The sequence below is a fragment of the Suncus etruscus genome, chromosome 11 (assembly GCF_024139225.1).
Source record: "Suncus etruscus isolate mSunEtr1 chromosome 11, mSunEtr1.pri.cur, whole genome shotgun sequence".
Lineage (NCBI taxonomy): Eukaryota > Metazoa > Chordata > Mammalia > Eulipotyphla > Soricidae > Suncus > Suncus etruscus.
This window is the reverse complement of record NC_064858.1, coordinates 75545726-75568258: the sequence shown is the minus strand read 5'-3', so window position 1 is coordinate 75568258 and position 22533 is coordinate 75545726. Positions and strand designations below refer to the sequence as shown.

The following is a 22533-nucleotide window of genomic DNA, read 5'->3' as shown; positions in this document are numbered from 1 at the left end:
GAGGGAGGGAGGAGGGAGAGAGAGGGAGGGAGGGAGGAAGGGGGAAGGAAGGGAGAGAGAGAGGAAGGGAGGGAGGGGCTGGAGAGAGAGCATGGAGGTAAGGCGCTTGCAAAAGGTCGGCGATTCGAATCCCCGAATCCCATATGGTCCCCTGTGCCTGCCAGGGGCGATTTCTGAGCATAGAGCCAGGAGGAACCCCTGAGCGCTGCAGGGTGTGACCCAAAAAAAAAAAAAAAGAAGGAAGGGAGGGAGGGAGGGAGGGAGGGAGGGAGGGAAAAATACTCTGGCAGGGCTTGGGGTGTATATGGGATGCTGGGGATTCGACCAGGGTCGGCTGCATGTAAAGCAAGCTTCCTATTGATTGTATTATTGCTCTAGCCCAAGAACTTTTTTTTTATTAAATTTTTTCTTTTGTTGATATTGTGCACATGCTATGCTATGTTGATCACTGGATGTCATACATCTGCATATGCTCTTATGCTTTACTGTTGGTACTTAGTTGTGGAGTATTGCACTTTTCAGTGGAATGCACACAACCACACAAATGGTGGTTGTGGTACTTGGCCAGGGTAGCAGCAGTGTTCACACACTTGCATACCAGAGGTCCCATTCACTGACCATGCTGCTTGTCAGTGGCCACAGCCCTTAGTGTTCACTCACACTTAACTGCAGCACAGCAGAAACCAGTGCAGCACCAGATAGCCGAGGGTAGAACAACCAGGCTTAGCCAGCAGAGCTGCTGGGATTGTACACTGGGAGTGTGGATACCAGGGATTTGAATGTACAACCATTCACTTCCAAGGCATGTGGTCTGAATCATGCACTGTTCCTCTGAGCTGATAGGATAAATTTTGGATGTCTAAGAAAAATGTGAAAGACATTAGTTCTGAATCAGAACTCACTGCACTCACAATAAAGGAACTAGTAGAGAGGCAGTTGGGCGGGTTTATCTTACTACTCTAAACAGATGGAAGGTTTGCTCGAAAAGATGAGGTTTCACCTGTGGTAAACTGGAAGTAGACAAGACTGGCAGTTAGGAAGGAGATGACCCCTCTGGGGTATAATGGAAAACTTAGGGACAGATAGAAAAGCTAAGTTAAGAAAAAATTAAGAGGGCCCGGAGAGATAGCACAGCGGTGTTTGCCTTGCAAGCAGCCGATCCAGGACCAAAGGTGGTTGGTTCGAATCCCGGTGTCCTATATGGTCCCCCGTGCCTGCCAGGAGCTATTTCTGAGCAGACAGCCAGGAGTAACCCCTGAGCAACGCCGGGTGTGGCCCAAAAACCAAAAAAAAAAAAAATCAAGAAAACTTAATAGGGGCCACAGAGATAGTATGGAGGTAGGGCGTTTGCCTTGCATGCAGAAGCACAGTGGTTCGAATCCCCGCATCCCATATGGTCTCCCTTGCCTACCAGGGGCGATTTCTGAGCGTAGAGCAAGGAGTAACCACTGAGCGCTGCTGGGTATGACCCAAAAACAAAAAAAAAGAAAAAGAAGAAAAAACTTAATTGATCCAAATTGGTTGAACAGAGCTGGAGTGATAGCACAGCAGCAGTGCATTTGCCTTGCATGCAGCTGACTCAGGACGAACTTGAGTTTGATTCCCTGCATCCTATATGGTCTTTCAAGCCAAGGAGAGATTTTTGAATGTAGAGCCAGGAGTAACCCCTGAGTGCCGCTAGGTGTGTCCTAAAAACCAAAAAATAAATTGTTGAACAATTGTTAATGGAGATTAAAAGCTGATGCTGATTCCTGCTAGACTGTGCTCTAGCTAGTTGTAGTAATGACTACAGTTTAGAGCAGGGCAGGTGTTTGAAAGTTGAAATTCGGGGCCAGAGTGGTGGCACAAGCAGTAGGGCATCTGCCTTTCATGCACTAGCCTAGAATGGACTGTGGTTTGATTCCCCGGCATCCCATATGATCCCCCAAGCCAGGAGCAATTTCTGAGTGCAGAGCCAAGAGTAACCCCTCAGCGTCACTGGGTGTGGCCCAAAAATTAAAAGAAAAAGAAAAGAAAGTTGAAATTCACAATGAGAAGTGGAACTTCCTGAGGAAAAAAGCCTCATATAAAATGTAAAAGCCTCATAAAATATGGGTTATACAGGGCCAAAATGATCACACAGTGGTTAGGGCATTTGCCTTGCACGTGGCAGATCCAGGTTCAATCCCTGGCATCCCATATAGTCTCCTGAACCCACCAGAAGTAATTTCTGAGCATAGAGCCAGGAATAACTCTTGGCCCCAAAATAATATAATTATAGGTTATACTTGTAAAATAAAGTAGAGGAGAGTGAGAAAGCCCAGAATAGAAAGGATAGTGGGAAGTGAGAAATCCTCAGTCCTCAGTCAGATAACCAGAGCTTAAGAAAGAAATATGTAGCAGTTATTTGTTACGTATTTAGAGAAGGCTAAGGATGATCCTACATACAGGAGGTCGTGTTTTACATGTGAGCAGAGGAAACACACACATGAAAATACTCTTGAAGAAACAGTGTATGTGCTACGGTCTTTGATGTGAGTGATCAAATATTTTCTTTCTTGTTGCTTTACTTCATTTTCTTTATTTTGTTGGGCAGAGGCTCTCGCACAGTGCCAGGGACTGAACTTGAGTCCTCCTCTTGTCAAGCCTGTGATGCACCCTTTATCTCCTGGGCCTGGAACTTTATTTTCCCTTTACTTTGTTTTTGTTTTAGAGCCATACTCAGGGCTTACTCCTGCTTCTGTGCTGTGGGGGGTCAGGTAACTAGGATACTGAAGATTAAACCATGGTCAGCTGTATCAAAGCAAGCACCTTACCCATTGTCTCTTGCCTCTGGGACTTCATGTTCAAAGTCAGCTCATGCTCCAGAAGAACTGCTGAAGTTACCAGAGCTGAAGTACCCTTGCATTAACCAACAGGAAACAGGAAGAAGAAAAGTATACTTCTTCCCTTTAATGACAGTTTTCAGAAGGTATACACACTGCTACTTCTTGCATCCCACCTGAATGCAAGGGAAGATGAGAAATAGTTCTGAACCACAAAGAGCTTCACTGAACAGATTGCTAAGGAAGATGAGAAGATATTAGGGGCATAAGAAGCATATCTCTGCCATGTTGTTTTTCATATAATGTTACTTTTGGAGCTTAGAAGTAAAGATGATTATTTTAATTTGGATTTTGAGTGGGGTAGAAAGTTCAGTTCAGAAAATTGGGAAAACATTATTACAAGCAATTTCAAGCAAGAGAGAGAGTTAAGGTGAGGCTGATCAGAAATGTTGGGTTTTGTGGTCAGAGACATGCAGGGCATTTGCCTTACATGTTGTCAACCTGGAAAGACACAGGTTTGGTTCCCGGCATTTCACATGGTCCCCCAAGCCTGCCAGGAGCCATTTCTTTTTTTGTTTTTGTTTTTGTTTTTGTTTTGGGTCACACCCAGCAGGCAGTGTTCAGGGGTTACTCCTGGCTCTATGCTCAGAAATCGCCCCTTGCAGGCACGGGGGACCATATGGGATGCTGGGATTCAAACCACCGTCCTTCTGCATGAAAGGCAAACACCTTACCTCCATGCTGTCTCTCCAGCCCCTAGGAGCCATTTCTGAGCACAGAGCCAGGAGTATCCCCTAAGTACTGTTGCATGTGGCCCAAACCTCCTCCCCCCCAAAAAAAGTTGGGTTTGTTGGCGAACCTTGCCTCTGAAGTTCTTTCCTATCATATATGTTAAGAACAGCAGAACAGGGCCCAGAGCAATAGTATAGCGGGTAGGGCATTTGCCTTGCATGCGACTGACCCAGGTTTAAACCTGGGCATTCAATAATGGTTCCCTGAGCACTGCCAGGAAATAATACAGATAGTACAGAGCCAGGAGTAGTCTCTGAGCACTGGTGGGTATAACTCAAAACTAACCAAATAAAGAATGAGGGGTTCAGGTTTTCTCATGTAAATGATGAACCAGAAGCTTTCTGAATTAAAAAGAAACATGAAAAAAAAATAAAGACAGTGCTCGCTTCGGCAGCACATATACTAAAATTGGAACGATACAGAGAAGATTAGCATGGCCCCTGCGCAAGGATGACACGCAAATTCGTGAAGCGTTCCATATTTTTAAAAAAAATAAAATAAAATAAAAATAAAGACATATGAAGCTAGAGTACTAGTACAGTAGGTAGGGCCCTTGTCTTATATGCTTCTGACCCAGGTTTGATATCCAGCACCATATATGCTCCCCTGAATTCACAAGGTGTGATCCCTGAGTACAAAGCTAGGAGTAAAGCACCACTGGATATGGTCCCAAACTAAAAAAGAAAAGAAAACCTTATGTGATTTCTCTTACCCCATAAATTTAGGATTTCATTTTTGTGTGGATTTGAAGGAGAGCAGGGCTGAAAGTAGGCATGCATTCAAGTTATTTCACAGACTCTGGGGTGAACAGTGAGAATATATCTACGTGCATTCATGGTGGGAATGGATCAGACTAGGTGAACATGCACCGTGTCTCACTGAGAGGAAAATACCCGTGTGGGATGTAACCATGGAAACGGGCTCCTATGAAAGCTAATGCTGTCTGTCAGGCAAGAGGGCAGAATCTGTGGAGTAGGGAGGGCATTAGTTGGCCATTGGAACAGTGTAAGGCTCTCAGACTCCTTGGCTTTGGAAAGCAGGCTGCCCCCAGCAGAATAGTTTCCATTCTGCATAACAGGGGAGTGAGTGGGTCTGGCTAACCACGAGGAGGGGCTGAGGAGCCAGCAGACAGATCAAGTTGCTGTGCAGTGGCATTTTAGAAAGGGCCGGGCGTAGGGGGACTGTGGGGGAGCGAGCACTTAATTAGGAAGAGCTGAAAAAAAATCACTAAGCTTGTGTGCTTTGGACTGAGTAGGCCGAAGGCAGTGTTTTAACCAGTTTCCTGTAGGTGTTAGTATCTGGTGTGACCACATGTTAAGGTGGCAGGAGGTAGAACAGGAGTCATCTCACATTAGATAACACGGCCAACTTCTTTGCCTTCTCAACATCCACTGCACATGGAGGATCATTCAGGTGAAGATGAGGCCTGGGGGTCTATTTGTTTTGGGGAAAAGCCACTAACTGCTTAGTACTCCTCCTTCACCCTGCTTTTGGTATGACTGCCATACTTGATCTGAGACATCTGGATAAACAATCTCTTTTTCTTCCAAGCTTCTCAGAACTTGGCCTGTAACTACTCAATAGGTCAGTTCTGATGGCTGTAGTCATTGCCAATCACAGAAGCACCCACTAACAACCAGCTCCTGAGCCTGAAAGACATCTAGCAGCATGTCCCCAGAGTGATAGCTTCAAACAAAGCCAGAGGATAGTCCTAACCCCCACACGCACTTCCGTACAGGGCCTCCTTCTTTCCCTGGGCCAGAACCATAATACAACAGATAGGGTGCTTGACTTGCGCAGGGCTTACTCAGTTTTGGTTCCCAGCACCCTATACTGTCCCCTAAGCCTTCTAGGAGTGATCCCTGAGTGTAGAGCTTGGAGTAAGCCTGAGAACTGCCAGGAATGGCTCAAAACAAACAGGGCTCCCTCTTTCCTGATGTCTTCCAGCAGTCTGGTTGAGTACTGCCTGGATGAAGGTATATGGCTGGCATGGGGTTGACCCCATGATGAAGTCCCAAATTTGTGAGCTACACTAGGGAGATTATAGGGCCTGGCAGCATTAAAGTGGGTTCCTCAACCTTGAGTGGCAACTATTGCCCCTACCCTTTCCAATCCATGAACTCCGAGGAGCAGGGCCAGGAGAGTTTACTCCCACATCTCTCCCTCCACTCAAGTGCAATGAACTTTTCCTGTGACTTCCTGTTTGTAAGATCCAGGATGCCTAGAATCTTTCACAGGGATCTGGGATCTGGGCTCACTCTAGGCGCCTGTTTCCAGTTTTCTCCAAACCTAAGTTCTGAAAAGAGAGACAGCATGGACTTGAGATTTGCCTCCCAGATTGGCAGCAAAACCAGGACTACAGTAGGATTTGGCTCCTGATCTGATCCATTTCTCCCTTGTGCTCCCCACCCACCTACCCTGTCACAAGACTAGCAGGATGCAGGAGGTTCTGAGGGACTTTAATAATTTTAACTCTTGGACTTTTGTTTAAACTGATATTTCAGTTTCCTTCTGACGGGGGTGGGGTGGGGGCAGTCAGGAGGAGTTGTGCTGCAATTACGAGATAAACAGTGACGCAGAGGCCCAACAACTGAGGCTTTGGGCTGGGCCACTGGCTGGCCAGCCTGCCTGCTGTCTGGGCGGGCTGGGTGGAGAAGGACTACCGGCCTGCACAGGCCAGCTGGCTTGTGTTAAAGCGCTGGCTGAAAATAACTCATTGTCTGGGAGCTGCTACTGCGGTGGGCTGGGCATGGCAGCCAAGGGGCTAAGGCAGCAGGAGCTGGTACCTCCCACCTCCTTGGGCTCTTGCCCTTTGGGAGCTGTGCCCAGCTGGCCACAGTTGTGCCTGTATCCCATCAAGTGGAGATGCATGAAGGGTAGGCTGGGCTATTCCTAAGACTGTTCTTTTAGTGATTGGACATGGCTCTTTGTGCCCCGATGGCATTGACTTAGGGGTTAGATTGTTGGTTAATGAAGGGATGCTGGCAGGAATGCAGGGTTAGAGTGATTTCCTAGACTCCCGATTCTTGTGTCTCCCACCCATTCCCACCTCTGTCCAACTGTGAAGGACTTGCCTGGGAAGGTCCAAGAGGATGCAGTGGCAGCAGCATTAGTGCCCAGGACAGAGATTCAGCTGCCCAAAGCTCCTTTACTGCCCTGGGCTGAACTTGAGTGTTGGGGCTACCCTACTTAGAGAAGTGTTCAACTATGAGGGACTTTGTGGGAAGAGGTCCTAAGAGGGAAACCATGAGTAAAACCATAACTTCCATTATGTAGTTGCTCAGTTAACAGCCCATATCTACCTTCCCTAAGCCTCCAGAATTCCCTCTGTAGGAAAGTCTCTTTCCCACCCTGGGGAGCTGTGATATTTTTCTCTTTCTGACATCGTGATTGCTTCTTATCGAATGACAGTTGGGATTTTTTGGTGGTTCCTATTTCTATTTATTGGATTTTCCCCAGGCCTGGTCCAAGTTGACTAACAGAATCAGGGTGAGTCCCATGAGGGCCTGTGGCTTTGAAGGAAACCCCAGCCCCTACTTCTCTGCCCCTCCCCCTACAGTGGGACGGAAATGAGGAGGGGCTACAGAACAGGAAAGGGGAATCTCTGTGACCAGTCCCTCTAATTATCTTGCCCCCACCTTCCAGGGCTAATGGCCTTCAAGGACTATAGAACCTTGTGCCCACAGAGACCTGGTAACCAATAGTGTAGGCACTTTGTCTGACCTGGCAGGAAATCTAAGCTAGGCCCTTCCTTTTTGGCTTCTTCCCATTCGAAGCTTTTATTAGAATCTTGGCTGGTTCTCTCAGATTTCCGAATTAGTCCAAGAGCTGCTTTCGGTTTGAGTGCATCCTTATTCTCTCCTCCCATCTCCCTGGAGTCTATACCCAAGGATGTTGGTATTTATTTATTTAGTTAGCTATTTGTCTTTTTTTTTGGGTGTGTGGGGGGGCATATTCAGAAATGCACAGGCCTTACTCCTGGTTCCTCACTCAAGGATTACTCCAGGCTATGCTGATGAGAGTTTATGGGTGTGTTGATTGTGTGCAAGGCAAGTACCCTACCCTCTGTCCTGAAGTTAGTCTCCTAATCCTGGGAGAAATTTGCTATCGAATTTGCTATCAGGGTGTGAAGAGAACAAGGAGAAATGGAGTGAAAGGTCCGGAAGCAAGGAGCATGTCTTTGGGCTGTCCTAGGATTTCACAGAACCTTCAAGAGATGAAAGAGATGAAGGGAGCTTAAGTTTTTGAAAATACAGTGTTGAAACTAGAGAGATAGTACAGTGGGTAGGGCACTTGCTTTGCATGTAGCCAAACTGGTTTTAATCCCAGTACCCCTTATGTTCTCTAAGCACCATCAGAAATGAACCTCAAGAGCAGAGCCAAGAGGGGCCGGAGTGACAGTACAGCGGGTAGGGAATTTGCCTTGCACGTAGCTGAGAACCAGGTTTGATTCCTGGAGTCCCATATGGTCCCCCAAGCCTGCCAGGAGTGATTGTTGAGCTCAGATCCTGGACTAACTTCTGAGCGCCACTGGGTGTGGCCCAGAAAAAATGAAAGCAAACAAACAAAAAAGAGCAGAGCCAGGAGTAAACCCTGTGCACTGCTAGGCCCCAAAACAAACAAAACAATGTTCCAAAAACATGAACATCAAATAGTTCTCACTTAATCCTCTCAACACTGTGAAGTGATGAGATTAGTTTTGTTCGCTCAGGGGTTACTCCTGGCTATGCGCTCAGAAATTGCCCCTGGCTTGGGGGGACCATATGGGACTAGCGCTTGCAAGGCAGACACCTTACCTCTAGCGCCACCTTCCCAGCCCCAAGAAGGATTTCTTATCAGAGTGCTGGAGGCTAAGGGAGTTCTGTTACCTACTTCTTTTTACTCCTGGCTGTCTGCTCAGAAATAGCTCCCGGCAGGCACGGGGGACCATATGGGACACCGGGATTCGAACCAACCACCTTTGGTCCTGGATCGGCTGCTTGCAAGGCAAACGCCGCTGAGCTATCTCTCTCCGGGCCCTGTTACCTACTTCTTTACTCTTTACACTTCAGCTCAAAGAATTAGAAGGACAGTATTACAGTCCAAAATATGCACCCCAAGCTCTTGACCAGAGAATGTGGGCCTATGGCCAGAAATTGTTTCCTAAGGTTTATTTGTCCTGGAAGTTCAGCGATGTTCCTTTTTATTGAGGGGGGGGTCATACCCGGCAATGCTCAGGGGTTACTCCTGGCTCCATGCTCAGAAATTGCTCCTGGCAGGCACAGGGGACCATATGGGATGCCGGGATTCAAACCGATGACCTTCTGCATGAAAGGCAAACGCCTTACCTCCATGCTATCTCTCCGGCCCTGTGATGGTCCTTTTTATAATAACTCAAGTTCTCAAGTGATGTTTCCCCGAGGGGGTGATTTTGCTCAATTTCTTCTCTGAAGCCTCAGAACCACCAAATGTTTCCTCCGCAGTTCACCTGGGAGGAAGTTTGAAGCCACAGGCACTGACTGTGGTGTCTGAGGGAGGAATTGGTGTGAGCGGATATAATGTCTGTCCCATTTGTGACAGGCTGCCCTTCCCCCATCACTTTCTTTCAGGGGAGACAGAAAATTATATTCAAGTCATGTGCTTGGAAGAGATGAACAGTGACAAAGAGATAAACAGTGACAGGATGTCAGCTCAGCATGTGCCAGAGGCAGAACCAGGGCTGAATTTACTCCAGGCTCACTTACAGTCAGATGACTGTGCTATGAGAAATCTTATTCCCGGCCCACCTTGACCTGTAGGCACCTTGTTTCCTTGTGGCCTCCCACACCTATCCTGCAAGCCACACAGACCAACTGAGTTGGACTCCTGACAAAGCAGTACCAAAAAGAACATTCTGGATTGGAATCTGCCCTACTTCATGGGCAGTGGGGTGATTCCTTTAACCCCTCTACTAAGGAAGTACATGCTAATTCATGGGTAGTGGTGACCCAGGAAGAGGTGTTATGTGGCCTGGTCTTTCCCCTTATCTTCTTCACCTGCCCTGTATTTCCCATCTTAAATGCTTCCTTATCTGAACTCTGTGTAGAGACATACCCTCTCAACACTGACCCTACTATTTTCCTGAGCATTTGGTGCATCTTTCCAGGGGCTGAGCCTCTCCACAGTACCTGGGAGATGTCTGGAGGGCTGAGAGCAAACACATTCTGGGAGACTGCTTAGTAGTATGCATGCATAGATAGGTCAGTTCATAAGGAATGGATGGCAGAAGTGAATAAGGAATGTGCGGCAGAAGTAAATGATGCTACACACACAAACACACACATACACACACACTCTTTTCACACACACACACACTCTTCATTCTCTCTCTCTCTCTCTCTCTCTCTCTCTCTCTCTTGAAAATTTAGGGCCTTCTCCCACATAATCCCTGCTTCTGGAGTAGCACAGAGGTTGATTGTGTAACTTCTCAGGACATGGAGCACATGATATCCCCAGGGTGAGGATGTCAAGGAGAGGACAAAGGTAGATCAAGTGATGGGGGCAGGAGGGATAGTACAGTGGGTAGGGAGGGCCTTTGCCTTGCATACAGCTGACCTGAGTTCAATCTCCGGCATTCCTCATGTCCCCTCACTGCCCCCCGCCCTGAGCCTTCCAGGAATTTTTTTTTTTTTTTTTTTTTTTTTGGTTTTTGGGTCACACCCGGCAGAGCTCAGAGGTTACTCCTGGCTGTCTGCTCAGAAATAACTCCTGGCAGGCACGGGGGACCATATGGGACACCGGGATTCGAACCAACCACCTTTGGTCCTGGATCGGCTGCTTGCAAGGCAAACGCCGCTGTGCTATCTCTCCGGGCCCCAGGAATAATTTTTTGAGCACAGAGCCAAGAGTAACCCCTGAGCGCCACTGGGTGTGGCCCAAAAAGAAAATAAAAAACAATTAAAAAGGAAAACAAAATAAATAATTTAAAGGGGTAGACCAAGTGAGTGGGGTTGACCTCAAAGCAGGATGTGAAAGAGAGGAACAACCTGCAACATGCTGTGGAGAAGATGGCTTTGTAGGAGTCCCTGTGTTTGTCACACAGCTGGGTTGCTTCAGGGATATATTTTAGTTTTGTTTTTGTTTAGTTCTGTCGGTGCTCAGGAATTACTCCTGATTCTGCATTCAAAATCACTCCTGATAGGGCTTAGGGGACCATATAGGATACTGAGGATTGAACCTGGGTTGGCCATATGCAAGGCAAATGAAATGCCCTACCTACTCTGCCCCCAGGGGAATAATTTTTGATTCAACTGTATTGGAGGACATAGGCAGGAGAATTTTCTAAAGGACTCAGTTGATGGGAATGAGGGAGGAATATAGGGCAGTTGGCCTCATGGGTCCACTGTGGATGCCTGGTATATTCCCTTAGCCAACAGTGGTCCATGAATGAATAAAAATGATGGGGCTGGAGCAATAGTACAGTGAGTAGGGCATTTTCCTTGCAAACACCCAATCTGGCTTTGATTGTCAGCATTCTATATGATCTTCTGAGCCTGCTAGGATTAATTCCTGAGTGCAGAGTCAGGATTTATCCTGATGGATTTGTCCCAAAAACCAAAAATGACTCTTGGTTTCTCCATCTTTTGGATGAGTGTCTCAGCATGGGGTTGTGCTATTTCACTGTGTCTTAATTCATTGTATCATAACTTTTGTTTTTGTGGCCATACCATGTGAGCTCAGAGATCACTCCTGATGGTCCTCAGGAGTACATATTTGGTACCTTGGATCAAGGCAAATGCCTTAACCCACTATACTCTCCCTAAAGTACCCACATTTTACAAATTATTTCCTGAAATGATGTGAGCGGATATCTTTATGTCTCTGTGTTCTGATATGGGGGTAAGAGGAACAGGAGCCACTTCACAGGGTTGGGACTCAGGCTCCACCTTTCTTTCAGGCAGAAGGGAACAGATTGAGAGTTGCTGTTTTAATTTGCTGACTTAATGCTGTTCTTAATTTTCTCATACTTATAGTATGACCTGTGTGTGTATATAAAATGTAAAAGAATTAAAAGTTTCATGAATCATTCATATTTTCTACTTGCAATTTAAAGCAAAGTCGATCTCAACTTACTACATTAATTCCACAGTCTGTGGTTGGAAACCATTCCTCAGCCTAACAGAACTAAATGTGAATGAAGGGATACAGGCCTTCCTAGGTCTGCTACCTTGCTGCAAGAGCATTAGGCTGAAGCTGCATGCATCCAGTATTCCTTTTGGCTTCATTAACAAGGTTTCTCTCTTCAGAGCTCCATGAATCTGCCTCCTGACAAGGCCCGGCTCCTGCGACAGTATGACAATGAGAAGAAATGGGATCTCATTTGTGACCAGGTATGGGACTTTGGAAAATAAGAGTTGGGTCTTGGACTGTACGAGACAGGCGGAGCCTAAGGCTTGCAGTTCTAGGTTCTAGGTTCCCTTGAGGAACTCTGGCTAGGACTTGGTCTTACTCTATGCTTACTTCCTGTACCAAGAAGATTCTAATAGGCAGGGCTGGTAAACCAAGTTCCCCTCCAGCTCCTACAAAGAGTGGGCTTGATTTCTTCTTGGTGGGCAGTAGCCTGAAGGAAGTGTGGCAGGTTTGGCAGGTGTGGGTCAGCTACAGAGAAGTTGGGTTATTCCCAGTTGGTCCTGTTTCTGCTTTTCTCCAAGAAGGTCAGCCCAGAGGGCGATTTATCAATCTTCTTTGCCCCACATCTTGTAGATAGCAAGATTCTCATAGTACTGAGACACTCTAGTCCTCTGTTCTCTCCTTCCAAAATTTGGAAGACCTTTTTGTGTGTGTGTGTGTGTGTGGTGGGGTCATACCTGGCTGTGCTCAGGTGTTACTCCTGGCTCTGCACTCAGAAATCACCCCTTTGCAGGCATAGGGGGACTATACAGGATACCAGAATACGAACCACCATCTGTCCTTGATCGGCTGCATCAAGGCAGATGCTTTACCCGAAATTTGAAGACTTAACGATTGGAGGTTCTCCCAGAGTGAATAGATTTTAGAGCTGGAAGAGGACTTAGAGGTTACAAATTACTTTAGATTTCAGGAGGAACACCTGCAGCCTGTTCTTTTCCCAGCCGATACTCGCAGGTCCCAAGCCCTGAACCTTGACAAGCTTGCCTGAGGGGCCAGGAGGTGGGTCTTCCTTCCTAACCTCCTAGGACATGTGGAAGCACCTGGCAGAGCTGAGGCTTGTTTGACTGGCTCTTGCTGGAAAGCTTTGTTATAAAGGAGTGAGTCCACTTCTGCTTTCTCCAAGCATGTGCTTGTACAGTACATTCTATCCCAGTGGGCTTTAGAGGTAGTATTTTATTTGTTTGCTTTTAGTTTGGGGTTATTTATTTATTTTGGTGAGGAAGAGGGTGTTTCCCATCTATACCAACTGGACAGAATAATTTCATGCTTGGTCTGAGGGTACTATGTTACTGCAACCCTCTGCAGGAACCATTAGTCTATATACATGGTACTCATGTGGTGCTAGGGATCAAATTGGGGCCCTATACATAAAAAATGCATAACTCTAATCTCAGTGATATCTTCAATTACCCAGAAGTGTTTTATTTTGCTTGTTTTTTGCTTTTTGGGCATACTCAATGGTGCTCTGGAGTTACTCCTGTGATGTACAGGGGACCATATGGGATACCAGGGATCAAACTGGGTTGGCCGCATGTAAGACAAGTACTTTACCTGTTGTACTATCACTCTGGATTCCAAAGGAGTGGTTTGCTTTTTTTTTTAAGTTGACAATATAATATTTTCTGGGTTACATAATGTTATTGTTTGGGTTTTTTCTTTTTTGTTTAATTTTGTTTTACATCCTTGTTCTGTACTCAGAAATTACTTCTGGTAGGCTCAGGGGACCTTATGGGATGCTAGGATTGAACCCAAGTCTGCCTGTGCAAGGCAAACTCCCTACCTGCTACACTGTCATTCCAGCCCCTGGGTTACATAATTTTAGTTCTTAAACTCTGCCTTTTTCCCTGTTCTGTTTTTGTTTTTATTCACTAGCATTGCATTATCCTCCTAAACTTTTCTAGCCCTTCTACCCTCCAGCTTATCCGCATCTCAGGCACAGGGACTCCCCCTCTTAGAATTGGGATGCTTGGGGCTGAAGCTGTGGTGAAAGCAGTAGGGCATTTGCCTTGCACGGCTGACTGAGGACGGATTGCGTTTTGATCCCCTGACATCCCATATGGTCCCCCAAGCCAGGAGCGATTTCTGAGCACATAGCCAGGAGTTACTTCTGAGCATCACTAGGTATGATCCAAAAACCAAAAAAAAAAAAAAAAAAAAAAAGAAGAAGAATTGGGACGCTTGAGTTTAAGCCAAGTGTCCTAAACCCTGTACTATCACTCCAGCCCTGAAAATAACTTTTGTTTCATTTTTTTGTTTTGTTTTGTTTTGGGGCCACACCTGGCATCGCTCAGGGGTTATTCCTGGCTCTACACTCAGAAATTGCTCCTGGCAGGCTCGGGGGACCATATGGGATGCCAGAATTCGAACCACCGTCCTTCTGCATGCAAGGCAAACGTTCTACCTCCATGCTATCTCTCGGACCCCTGAAAATAACTTTTAATAAGAAAATCTGTTAGGCTCAGGAACACTGATTGGAAGAGGAGAAAACATAGAATCTTTGGAAATCCCTGAGGATTAATTGCTTTGAGTGATATGGCCTTCTTTCTTACACTCACCTCAGGATTTTCTGGTTCCATCTTGTGTTTTCCTTTCAGGAACGGTTCCAGGTGAAGAATCCTCCCCACACCTACATTCAGAAACTCCAGAGCTTCTTGGACCCCAACGTAACCCGGAAGGTGAGGCAGTAGGTAGGGTTTGGCTTGCAGTGGTTATCAGCTTCTGAGGAGTGGAAATTCTGAAATTCAAGGCATATGCTGGAGTGACTGGCTCATAATAGAGGGAAGATTATAACTGCCTTCTTGTGTTTCTTTCATTTTTTTTTTAACTGCCCTTTTAATTCCTGCAATGAAGTTGGGTTGGGAATCTCCATCAGTGACAGGACATTCTGTGTTTATATAGAAGTTCAGGAGGAGAGTGCAGGAATCAACCAAGGTATTGAGGGAGCTGGAGATCTCACTTCGGACCAACCACATTGGGTGAGTAGATTGGAACAGCAGAGCCTTACAGCTGGCCCCAGGCTTGAGCAGGCCATACAGGATCTGGCAGTCTCTCAAGATTCTTTGTCTAGCTTCCTGCCATGGAGTCAGATTTGGCCCTTTGGATCCTCAATGGCTTTTGGTTCCTCAAGGCCTTCTTTTTGGTACAACTCTGTTCTGCCAGCTGCTCAGTAGATGCTGCTGGTAAGCAGGGGGCTGCTCTAAGGGTTCTGAGCCTGTGGCCTGAATACATGTTCTCTCTGCAGCCAAGACTGGAGGCTGCCTGGAAACTGGGATTGTGTCAGGAGAGACTTAGCTTAAAAAGGCTGATATTGGAGACCTGGCTCTTGACTATTTGGTGCCAAGAAGATTATTTGCTTAGTTATAGACAATGTTAGTTCATAGGTAGAAGCAGCTTCCTAAAACTCCAGGAAAGGAGGTCCTGGTGATGGAATCAAGAACTGAAAACCTTGGTAGTGCCAACCACTTGACAAGGCTCCTGAGGTCTTTGTGGTTTCTTTTTTTTCAGGCTCTGAGTCAGTATCCAGAACTTGTTGAACAGGCAAAGGGCTAATGTGGAAGGCCCACTGAAAGAAAGAAGTGGCCTTAGAGTTATAGAGCAAACTAAACAGGGCAGGTGTGTAGAGTGAAAGTGAGAGTGAGAATGGGTGTCTGAGCCCACTGAGACTAGACATCTGGTAGGGCACACAGACAGGGCTTCCATGTAATGAGCCTAACATGAATTTTTGGAGCTTATGTAAGTGAGAAGTCAAGCCTGGGGTGAGGGGAACTAGCTCTAAGTTCCTGGGCTTTCAAAAGTAAGGGTGGGAAAATTTGCCTGATAGTACTGCCATTCAGTGTGTGCATAGCCTCTCTCTGTGCCCCAGCTTTTCTGCTAGGATCAGTTGTGTTGTAGAGCAGCCTCAGGGAGAGAATCAGAAAGTGAGAGCTCATGAACTGTGGTTGGTGATCAGAACTGACTTCAACACCTCATCCATGAACCAGACTTTGAAAACTGAAGCTCTAGGAAATAGATCACTAAACCTCCATCTTTATTTGGTTGAATCCTCCTTGCAGTGAAAGGAGAGTATATAGTAGGTGGTACAGTCCCACTGCCTGTCCCTTCTACCTGTTGCTGGTTCCTGGCCAGGAGCAGGAGCTAGAACATCATTGTTCCCAGGCCTAGGGCCTCTGGGCAGTTGGCACACAGATTGGAGGTCTAGACCCAGTACTTGGTTCCCAGGGAACAGCTTGGTTTTTTAGCAACTTCTGTCATCTGAACTATGACTTCTCTGGGTACAGTTATGTGGGAGGGCAGAATCCTTCCCGGATTTCTGGGCAGGAAGAGTTTGTCAGGCTGTCAGGCTGCTAGGGGAAGCAGCCCAAGGCCAGGTGAGGACAGTCAGCTCCTACATGTCCCCAGAGTCTAAGGAGGCTGATGTACCGGACAGCCTTGTGAGGCTCTGATATAGGAGCAGAGACAAGTTGCAAATCAGAGTCTCCCTGAAAGTTCCCTCCTCAGTTTGTATTGGTTTCTCTGTCCTGCCTAAGTGCCCTTTAACCTCTCCTCAAAGTGTCAAGATCCCAAAAATAGCAGTGTAGACTCAGACAGGAAATGAGAAGGGGGTGGGGAGCTGGAGAGCAGACAGACAGGAAGTGGGAGGCCTGTCCGCCCCCAGAGAGGAAACTAACTTCATGCAGCTCCGGTGTCAGCCAGGCTGGGCTAGTGCAGGCTGCCAGATCTCAGCTGGACTAGGGCCTCCTGCCTGCCTTTGACCAGGGGTGTGGCAAGCTAACAGGGTGCTGGCGCCACAGCTGCAGAAGGGACCCAGTGGGCTCCAACAGTGTAGGCTGTAAAGACTGACCCAGATGTTCCTGTAAAACACAGGAGTTGGAAATCCCTTTACTGTGGAATGAATCTGTCCCTTCAGTCCTGGGACTTACTGTATCTTCCAGGGGTTTCACAGCCCACAGACCTTAACACAGGGTAAAAGTGCCCTGGGCCATTATCCATCCTTCCTTCCCTAGCTGAAGGGGTCAAGCTTTCAGTCTGATTCCAATGGTTTTATCTATTCTGGAGTTAACAGCTTTCCAAATGGATACCTCATCCTTTTCAGTTTCCCTAAACTTGCCCTGACTGAGTCCCTCATGTCTTTTTCACTTCTGTACTTGCTCTGGTAGTTTTTCTCAAACTTGGTGAAAGAACCTATGACCTCCTCTGCCTCTGTCCAGAGATCATTTTTATCATCTATCCTGTATATTGATCTAATCAATTTGGGAGTCTGCTGATCTCTATTTGGCACAGCCCTGCACAGTGGCCTACAGCAAGGGCTCCTCATAACCTCCCGCCTCCATCTTCCATCCAACATTTTGTAAAGAGTTGGCCTATAAGAAGCCTGGATTGTACCCAACTTCAGGGGCACAGAAGGCTCTGAGTAAGTCCCCTAGACCTTGAAGTCAGGCTTCTGAAAGCTCATGTGGCCGCAGGTATTAAAAGGCTTGTGCCTCTCCTGACCTCTGATCCTCACCAAGGAAGCTCCAGGTTGGTGGTATAATTATAACTGATCCATGTGTAGACTTTGATTATTCGAAAGTTCCTGGCCTAGTACTAAGTTCCTGAGGGTCCATAAGGGAGTGACAGTGCCCTCCTTCTGCTCTACTTACCCTGTACCCACTTAAATCCCTCCTGTTACCTTCATCTGCAGGTGGGTGCGGGAGTTCCTGAATGATGAAAACAAAGGCTTGGATGTACTGGTGGATTACCTGTCCTTCGCCCAGTGTTCTGTCATGTGAGTACCCAGGACTTAGGCTGGAGACCAGTGAGGGAAGATGGCCCCCTTTTGATTAGATGAGGCAGAGGGAGATCATAGGAATGAGAAGGAATGTCTGTCCTAGGCAGGGGCCTGGTAGCAGCGTGTTATACCTCAGAGTGTCAAGTCACTGGAGGAGCAAGAAAAGCATGGAAAGGGAGTTAAGGATCAGGACCTGAGAAGTTGCTTCAGGCTGGAAGTAGTAAAGGAAAATTCCTGGTGTGTAGGACATTTCACACCATTGGAGAGATGTCTCCAGAGCTCCTGGGGTCTCCCTGTGTGAGAGGGTTACTGCAGGTTACCCCAGGAACAGTGAGCAAGATCTTTGACCTAGATAGATGAAGCCCCTTTTGTTTTTGTTGCTCAGAATGGGATCAGGGCCTCACATGTGGAGCAGGCACACATCCCTGGAGCCACATTTAGCAGCTGTTTTCAATCACATTGTGGCCTAAGAGGCAATAAAGTATGGGACAGTGGAGAAAGAATGAGGACTTTCAAGAGTCCCAAAGTTGTGTCTCTGGGACCAGAGTGGTAGCGAGCACCAGTGGTAGGGCATTTGACTTCCATGTAGCTGACCCAGGATGGATCATCCTATAGATGGCATCCTATATGGTAACCTGAGTGCCATCAGGTGAGGCCAAGAAAAACAAACAAGGAAAAAATAAGTTGTGTCTCTGTCTTGTCACTGAGTTCCATGTGTCTTTGGATAGTTTGCGTTTCTTATATAAGAGGGCTTTATGTTCCCGAGTTATAAGAATTATTAGATGGGGCCCGGAGAGATAGCACAGCGGCGTTTGCCTTGCAAGCAGCCGATCCAGGACCAAAGGTGGTTGGTTTGAATCCCGGTGTCCTATATGGTCCCCCATGCCTGCCAGGAGCTATTTCTGAGCAGACAGCCAGGAGTAACCCCTGAGCAACGCCGGGTGCGGCCCAAAAACCAAAAAAAAGAAAAAAGAAAATGAGCGTGGGGCCAGAGTAGTGGCACAAGCAGTAAGGTGTCAGCCTTGCCTGCGCTAGCCTAGGATGGACCACCGTTCAATCCCCTGGCATCCCATATGGTTCCCCAAGCCAGGAGCGATTTCTGAGCACATAGCCAGGAGTAACCCCTGAGCATCACCGGGTGTGGCCCCCCCCAAAAAAAAAGAAAGAAAATGAGCGTAAAGCACTTCATAATATTGGGAACACACTAAACATATTTTGAATGAACTACTTTATTGTTACTGATCCACTGTTGGTGGCCTACCCTTCCCTATCACCTGGGTGTATGGACAGCTATAGTGGGATCATATTCAGGAGCACCCAAGGCTTGTCAGCCTTAGCAGGATCGACTTCCTGGTTTCCCCTTGACTTTTTCTAGGGTTAGCCGTAAAAGGAACGTGTCCTCAGGAACACCTCTTCTGGGCCTTAGCAGTAGTGCCTGGATTCCCATCCTTATTGTCACTGTCCTTGGCCCTGACTGTCTTCCACTATTCAATAGGCCTTCTCTCCAGTGAGTCTCCCTAGAGATTCAAGCTAACGTCTGTCCTGAGTTTAGCCTCTCACCCTGTGAGAACCACAGCAGTTCACTCCCTATACCCAACCCCATAGACTTACATCTTAGGATCCTCTTGTTCCTTTAAATTTTGCTCCTTTTTTTTGTTTTGTTTTGTTTCGTTGGGTCACACACTGCAGTGCTCAGGGGTAACCTCTGGCTCTGCGCTCAGAAATCGCTCCTGGCAGGCTCAAAGGACCATATGGGATGCTGGAGATTGAACCCAGATCCTTCCCGGGTAGGCTGCATGCTAGGCAAACGCCCTATGGCTGTGCTATCACTCCAACCCTTAAATTTTGCTCTTTTTATAGAAAAAATATGAAAAGCATTTGCTGAAATGATCTTTTTAAATTCAGAGCTTTTATAGTAAAAATGATGTTGATCATTTTTCCAAATAAGCCTATCTCACTTAAAAAGTAAACAGATTCCAGCTGCTCTAAACCAAAATACTCTGGAGTCTTGGCCCTGTGGTGTCTACAGCAGTGAGCAGGGCACCAAGTGTCTTTAAGAGAGAGCAGTGGGGACAGAGGAGGGAGGTGTTGTTTGGGGAAGAATTCTGAGCCAATGGTGAAGTCTGCTAGTGGCGGTGCAGTCTGCTAGTGGCGTGAAGGCATGAGTTTGTGATCTGTGTGTGTGCAGGGAACACTGTTGTTTACGGAGGGAGCCACTGATGAGCTGCCTATTTACCAGGGAGACAACCCCTTCCCTTGCCTGTGTGAGCACTCCTGAAACAGCTCTGATCATCAAGAGTCTGCTCCGGCTTTTTCTGAAGCACCCAGGCCTCGATGGGTCATGCTTCAGTCTCAACCTCTCTGCTTGACTCTTGGGACAGTCCAACTCCTGAGGAATGTTGCTTAGTCCTTCTGACCTGTGTGTGGGGGGGGGGGCAGGAATGAGGCAAGGAAAGAGGAATGGGGTTTCAGGGGTGGAATAATCCTATGGGGAGAGATGCAATCCACAAACTTAATCCCAGGAATGCTGGAGCTGAAAGGTATTCCCTAAGGTGCTAGGAAGCTTAGAAAGAACCAGAGAAAAACCAGTCATCAGGAGCTGGAGCAGTAGTACAGTGGACAGAAGCTTGTTTTACACGTGCCCAACCATGGTTTAATCCCCAGCACCTGAACTCCACTGGGAGCAATTTATGAGTGCAGAGCCAGAAGTAAGCCCTGATTACCCCTGAGTGTGGCTCCAAAACAAACCCAAAAAGCCCAGTCATGAAAACCCAAAGCTAGGATGTGGCACCTGCCATATGCTATTCTCCTGAACACAGAAGGCTGTCTCATTTGGGCTGGCTGGGGACCCCCATGAGCCCATTCCCAAAACAGACCTTTTTTTTTTTTTTTTTTTGGTTTTTGGGCCACACCCGGTGACACTCAGGGGTTACTCCTGGCTATGCGCTCAGAAGTTGCTCCTGGCTTGGGGGACCATATGGGACGCTGGGGGATCGAACCTCGGTCCGTCCAAGGCTAGCACAGGCAAGGCAGGCACCTTACCTCTAGCGCCACCACCCGGCCCCATTCCCAAAACAGACCTTCTTGTCCACTGCCATTAGTTAGCCAACAGAAGCCACAGTGGCCTGGTCCTTGCCACCCTTCCATGAGGTAAAGATTCTCCCTAGGGAGCCTGGCTCTTCAGTGGAAATGTAGGAAGACAGGCAGCTTCCCGCACCCCAATGGCCCACATTCCTATAGTCACTCAGCAGTAGAAGGTGACTGGCTCTGTCCACATTCCCATCTCCTCTGTCCCCTAATGTCCCGCAGGGCTCCCTAACTCCTGAGTTAGGAGTGCTCCTGTCACTGCTGTCTGGTCCAGATTTCTCTTCCTGCTGCCCTTGCTTTCTGCTGCCCTGGAGGTGGATGACTGCAGTAGGTTCACTGGAGCTTGGCCCTGAATTGCTCCTGTGTGTGCGCATGTGTGTCCTTTCCTGCTTCAGGTTTGACTTTGAGGGTCTGGAGAGTGGTGACGATGGTGCATTTGACAAGCTACGCTCCTGGAGCAGGTCCATCGAGGACCTGCAGCCCCCCAGCGCCCTGTCTGCCCCCTTCACCAACAGCCTCGCTCGCTCTGCGCGCCAGTCTGTACTCCGGTATGTGCTCGCTCTGCACCCCTCAACCCCCCAGCCAGGTCTTGGCCCCAGCGGTGAGTGCTCATGCTCTCCTCTACTCTTGCTTCCAGGCTCAGCTCTCTTGCCCTCTGCCTGCCAGTCTCTCTCTCGTCTGTCCTCTCTGTCTCCTTGATTCTGCTCAGCAATCTATCCTGGGTAAGTATATTACCTTCAGCTGTGCACACCCCATCTGGGCCTCTCCTCTGCCCTCTCTCTGGGCCTGCCCATTTTGCTTTCTCATTGCTTTCTTTCTCACTGCTTCCTTCCTCCACACCTGTTGAACAGAGCTAGTTCTTCCAGGTGATCATGCCCTACCCTCTTGTCTGTCTCCCTCTGGCTCTGCATTTGGCCCTTTTGCCTCTCCAACCACCCCATCTACCCAGTTTGCCTCCATGGCTTCCTTGGTACCTTTTTTCTTATGCTGTGCCTGTCTGTCTGCAGTGTCTTCAGAAGCAGGTGGATGGAACAGATGACTTCTCAAAGATCTGCTACCCCAGGCAGCTGAACTTTTGGGCCTGGGGCTCCTCCCATCCTCTCTATCTCTTGTGGCTATACTTCTAGTCTCCTAGGTTCAGTCCTCTGAACAGCTCATTCTCGTCATGCTGCTTCACAGATCATTGGCACTTCTCTTTCGTGAAGCATCATGGAAAGGACTGGTGCATGATACAAAGCAAGATGCATCTCCTAGAGCCCTGTGGTCTGGCACTGCCTCCACAGATACATAAGAGTCGGGTGGGAGCCAAGATATATGATTGGACAGAGGAGGAAAGGCTCAAAAGCACTTCTCTGGCCTTGTGGAGACGATGGGAAAAGATCAAAATTGCTGTTGCGTTTTGGAGATGATGTGGGCTCGGGACAGTTGGGACATGAAGAGTCGCTTCCTGTAGTCTGTCTCTGCACTTTTGGTGCAAGCTCCTCTTTCACCCTTTTTTTGCTGTGGTTGAAGGGAGCCTGCTTTTTGGGTGATGGATGGTGAATAAAGCCAGACTTTTCACCAGCTACTCCTCCTCCAGGTACAGCACCCTCCCAGGGCGCAGGGCCCTGAAGAACTCACGTTTAGTGAGCCAGAAGGACGATGTCCATGTGTGCATCCTCTGTCTCAGGGCCATCATGAACTATCAGGTGAAACAGGGCCCCCATGTCCCCCTTCCAGTGCATGGCCTCTCTTCAGTCAGAGCCAGGGACTGTTCTCTCCTCATACCAGGCCTCCCTCCATGTTCCTTTCTCTATCTGCAGTACGGATTCAACCTGGTCATGTCCCACCCCCATGCTGTCAATGAGATTGCACTCAGTCTCAACAATAAGAACCCCAGGTAAGTCCCTCTTGTTCCTTTCTCTGCCCTGGTGACTGAGGCTTCACTTTTCCCTG

At 47.7% G+C, this 22533-nt stretch overlaps 1 protein-coding gene and 1 non-coding gene across 3 annotated transcripts in view; both read left to right on the top strand.

Moving 5' to 3' along the window:
• FMNL3 (formin like 3) overlaps positions 1 to 22533 on the top strand; it is a 72590-nt gene that overhangs the window by 34978 nt on the left and 15079 nt on the right. For both annotated transcript variants that reach the window (XM_049783645.1, XM_049783644.1), the window contains exons 2-8: positions 11861 to 11944; positions 14339 to 14419; positions 14643 to 14719; positions 17425 to 17508; positions 20994 to 21146; positions 22178 to 22286; positions 22401 to 22477. In XM_049783645.1, the coding sequence (XP_049639602.1) occupies positions 11861 to 11944; positions 14339 to 14419; positions 14643 to 14719; positions 17425 to 17508; positions 20994 to 21146; positions 22178 to 22286; positions 22401 to 22477 (665 nt within the window). The remainder of the gene's footprint in view (positions 1 to 11860; positions 11945 to 14338; positions 14420 to 14642; positions 14720 to 17424; positions 17509 to 20993; positions 21147 to 22177; positions 22287 to 22400; positions 22478 to 22533) is intronic.
• On the top strand, positions 3975 to 4081 carry LOC126023395 (U6 spliceosomal RNA). Its single transcript, XR_007500521.1, has one exon. It is a non-coding gene; the product is annotated as a U6 spliceosomal RNA (small nuclear RNA).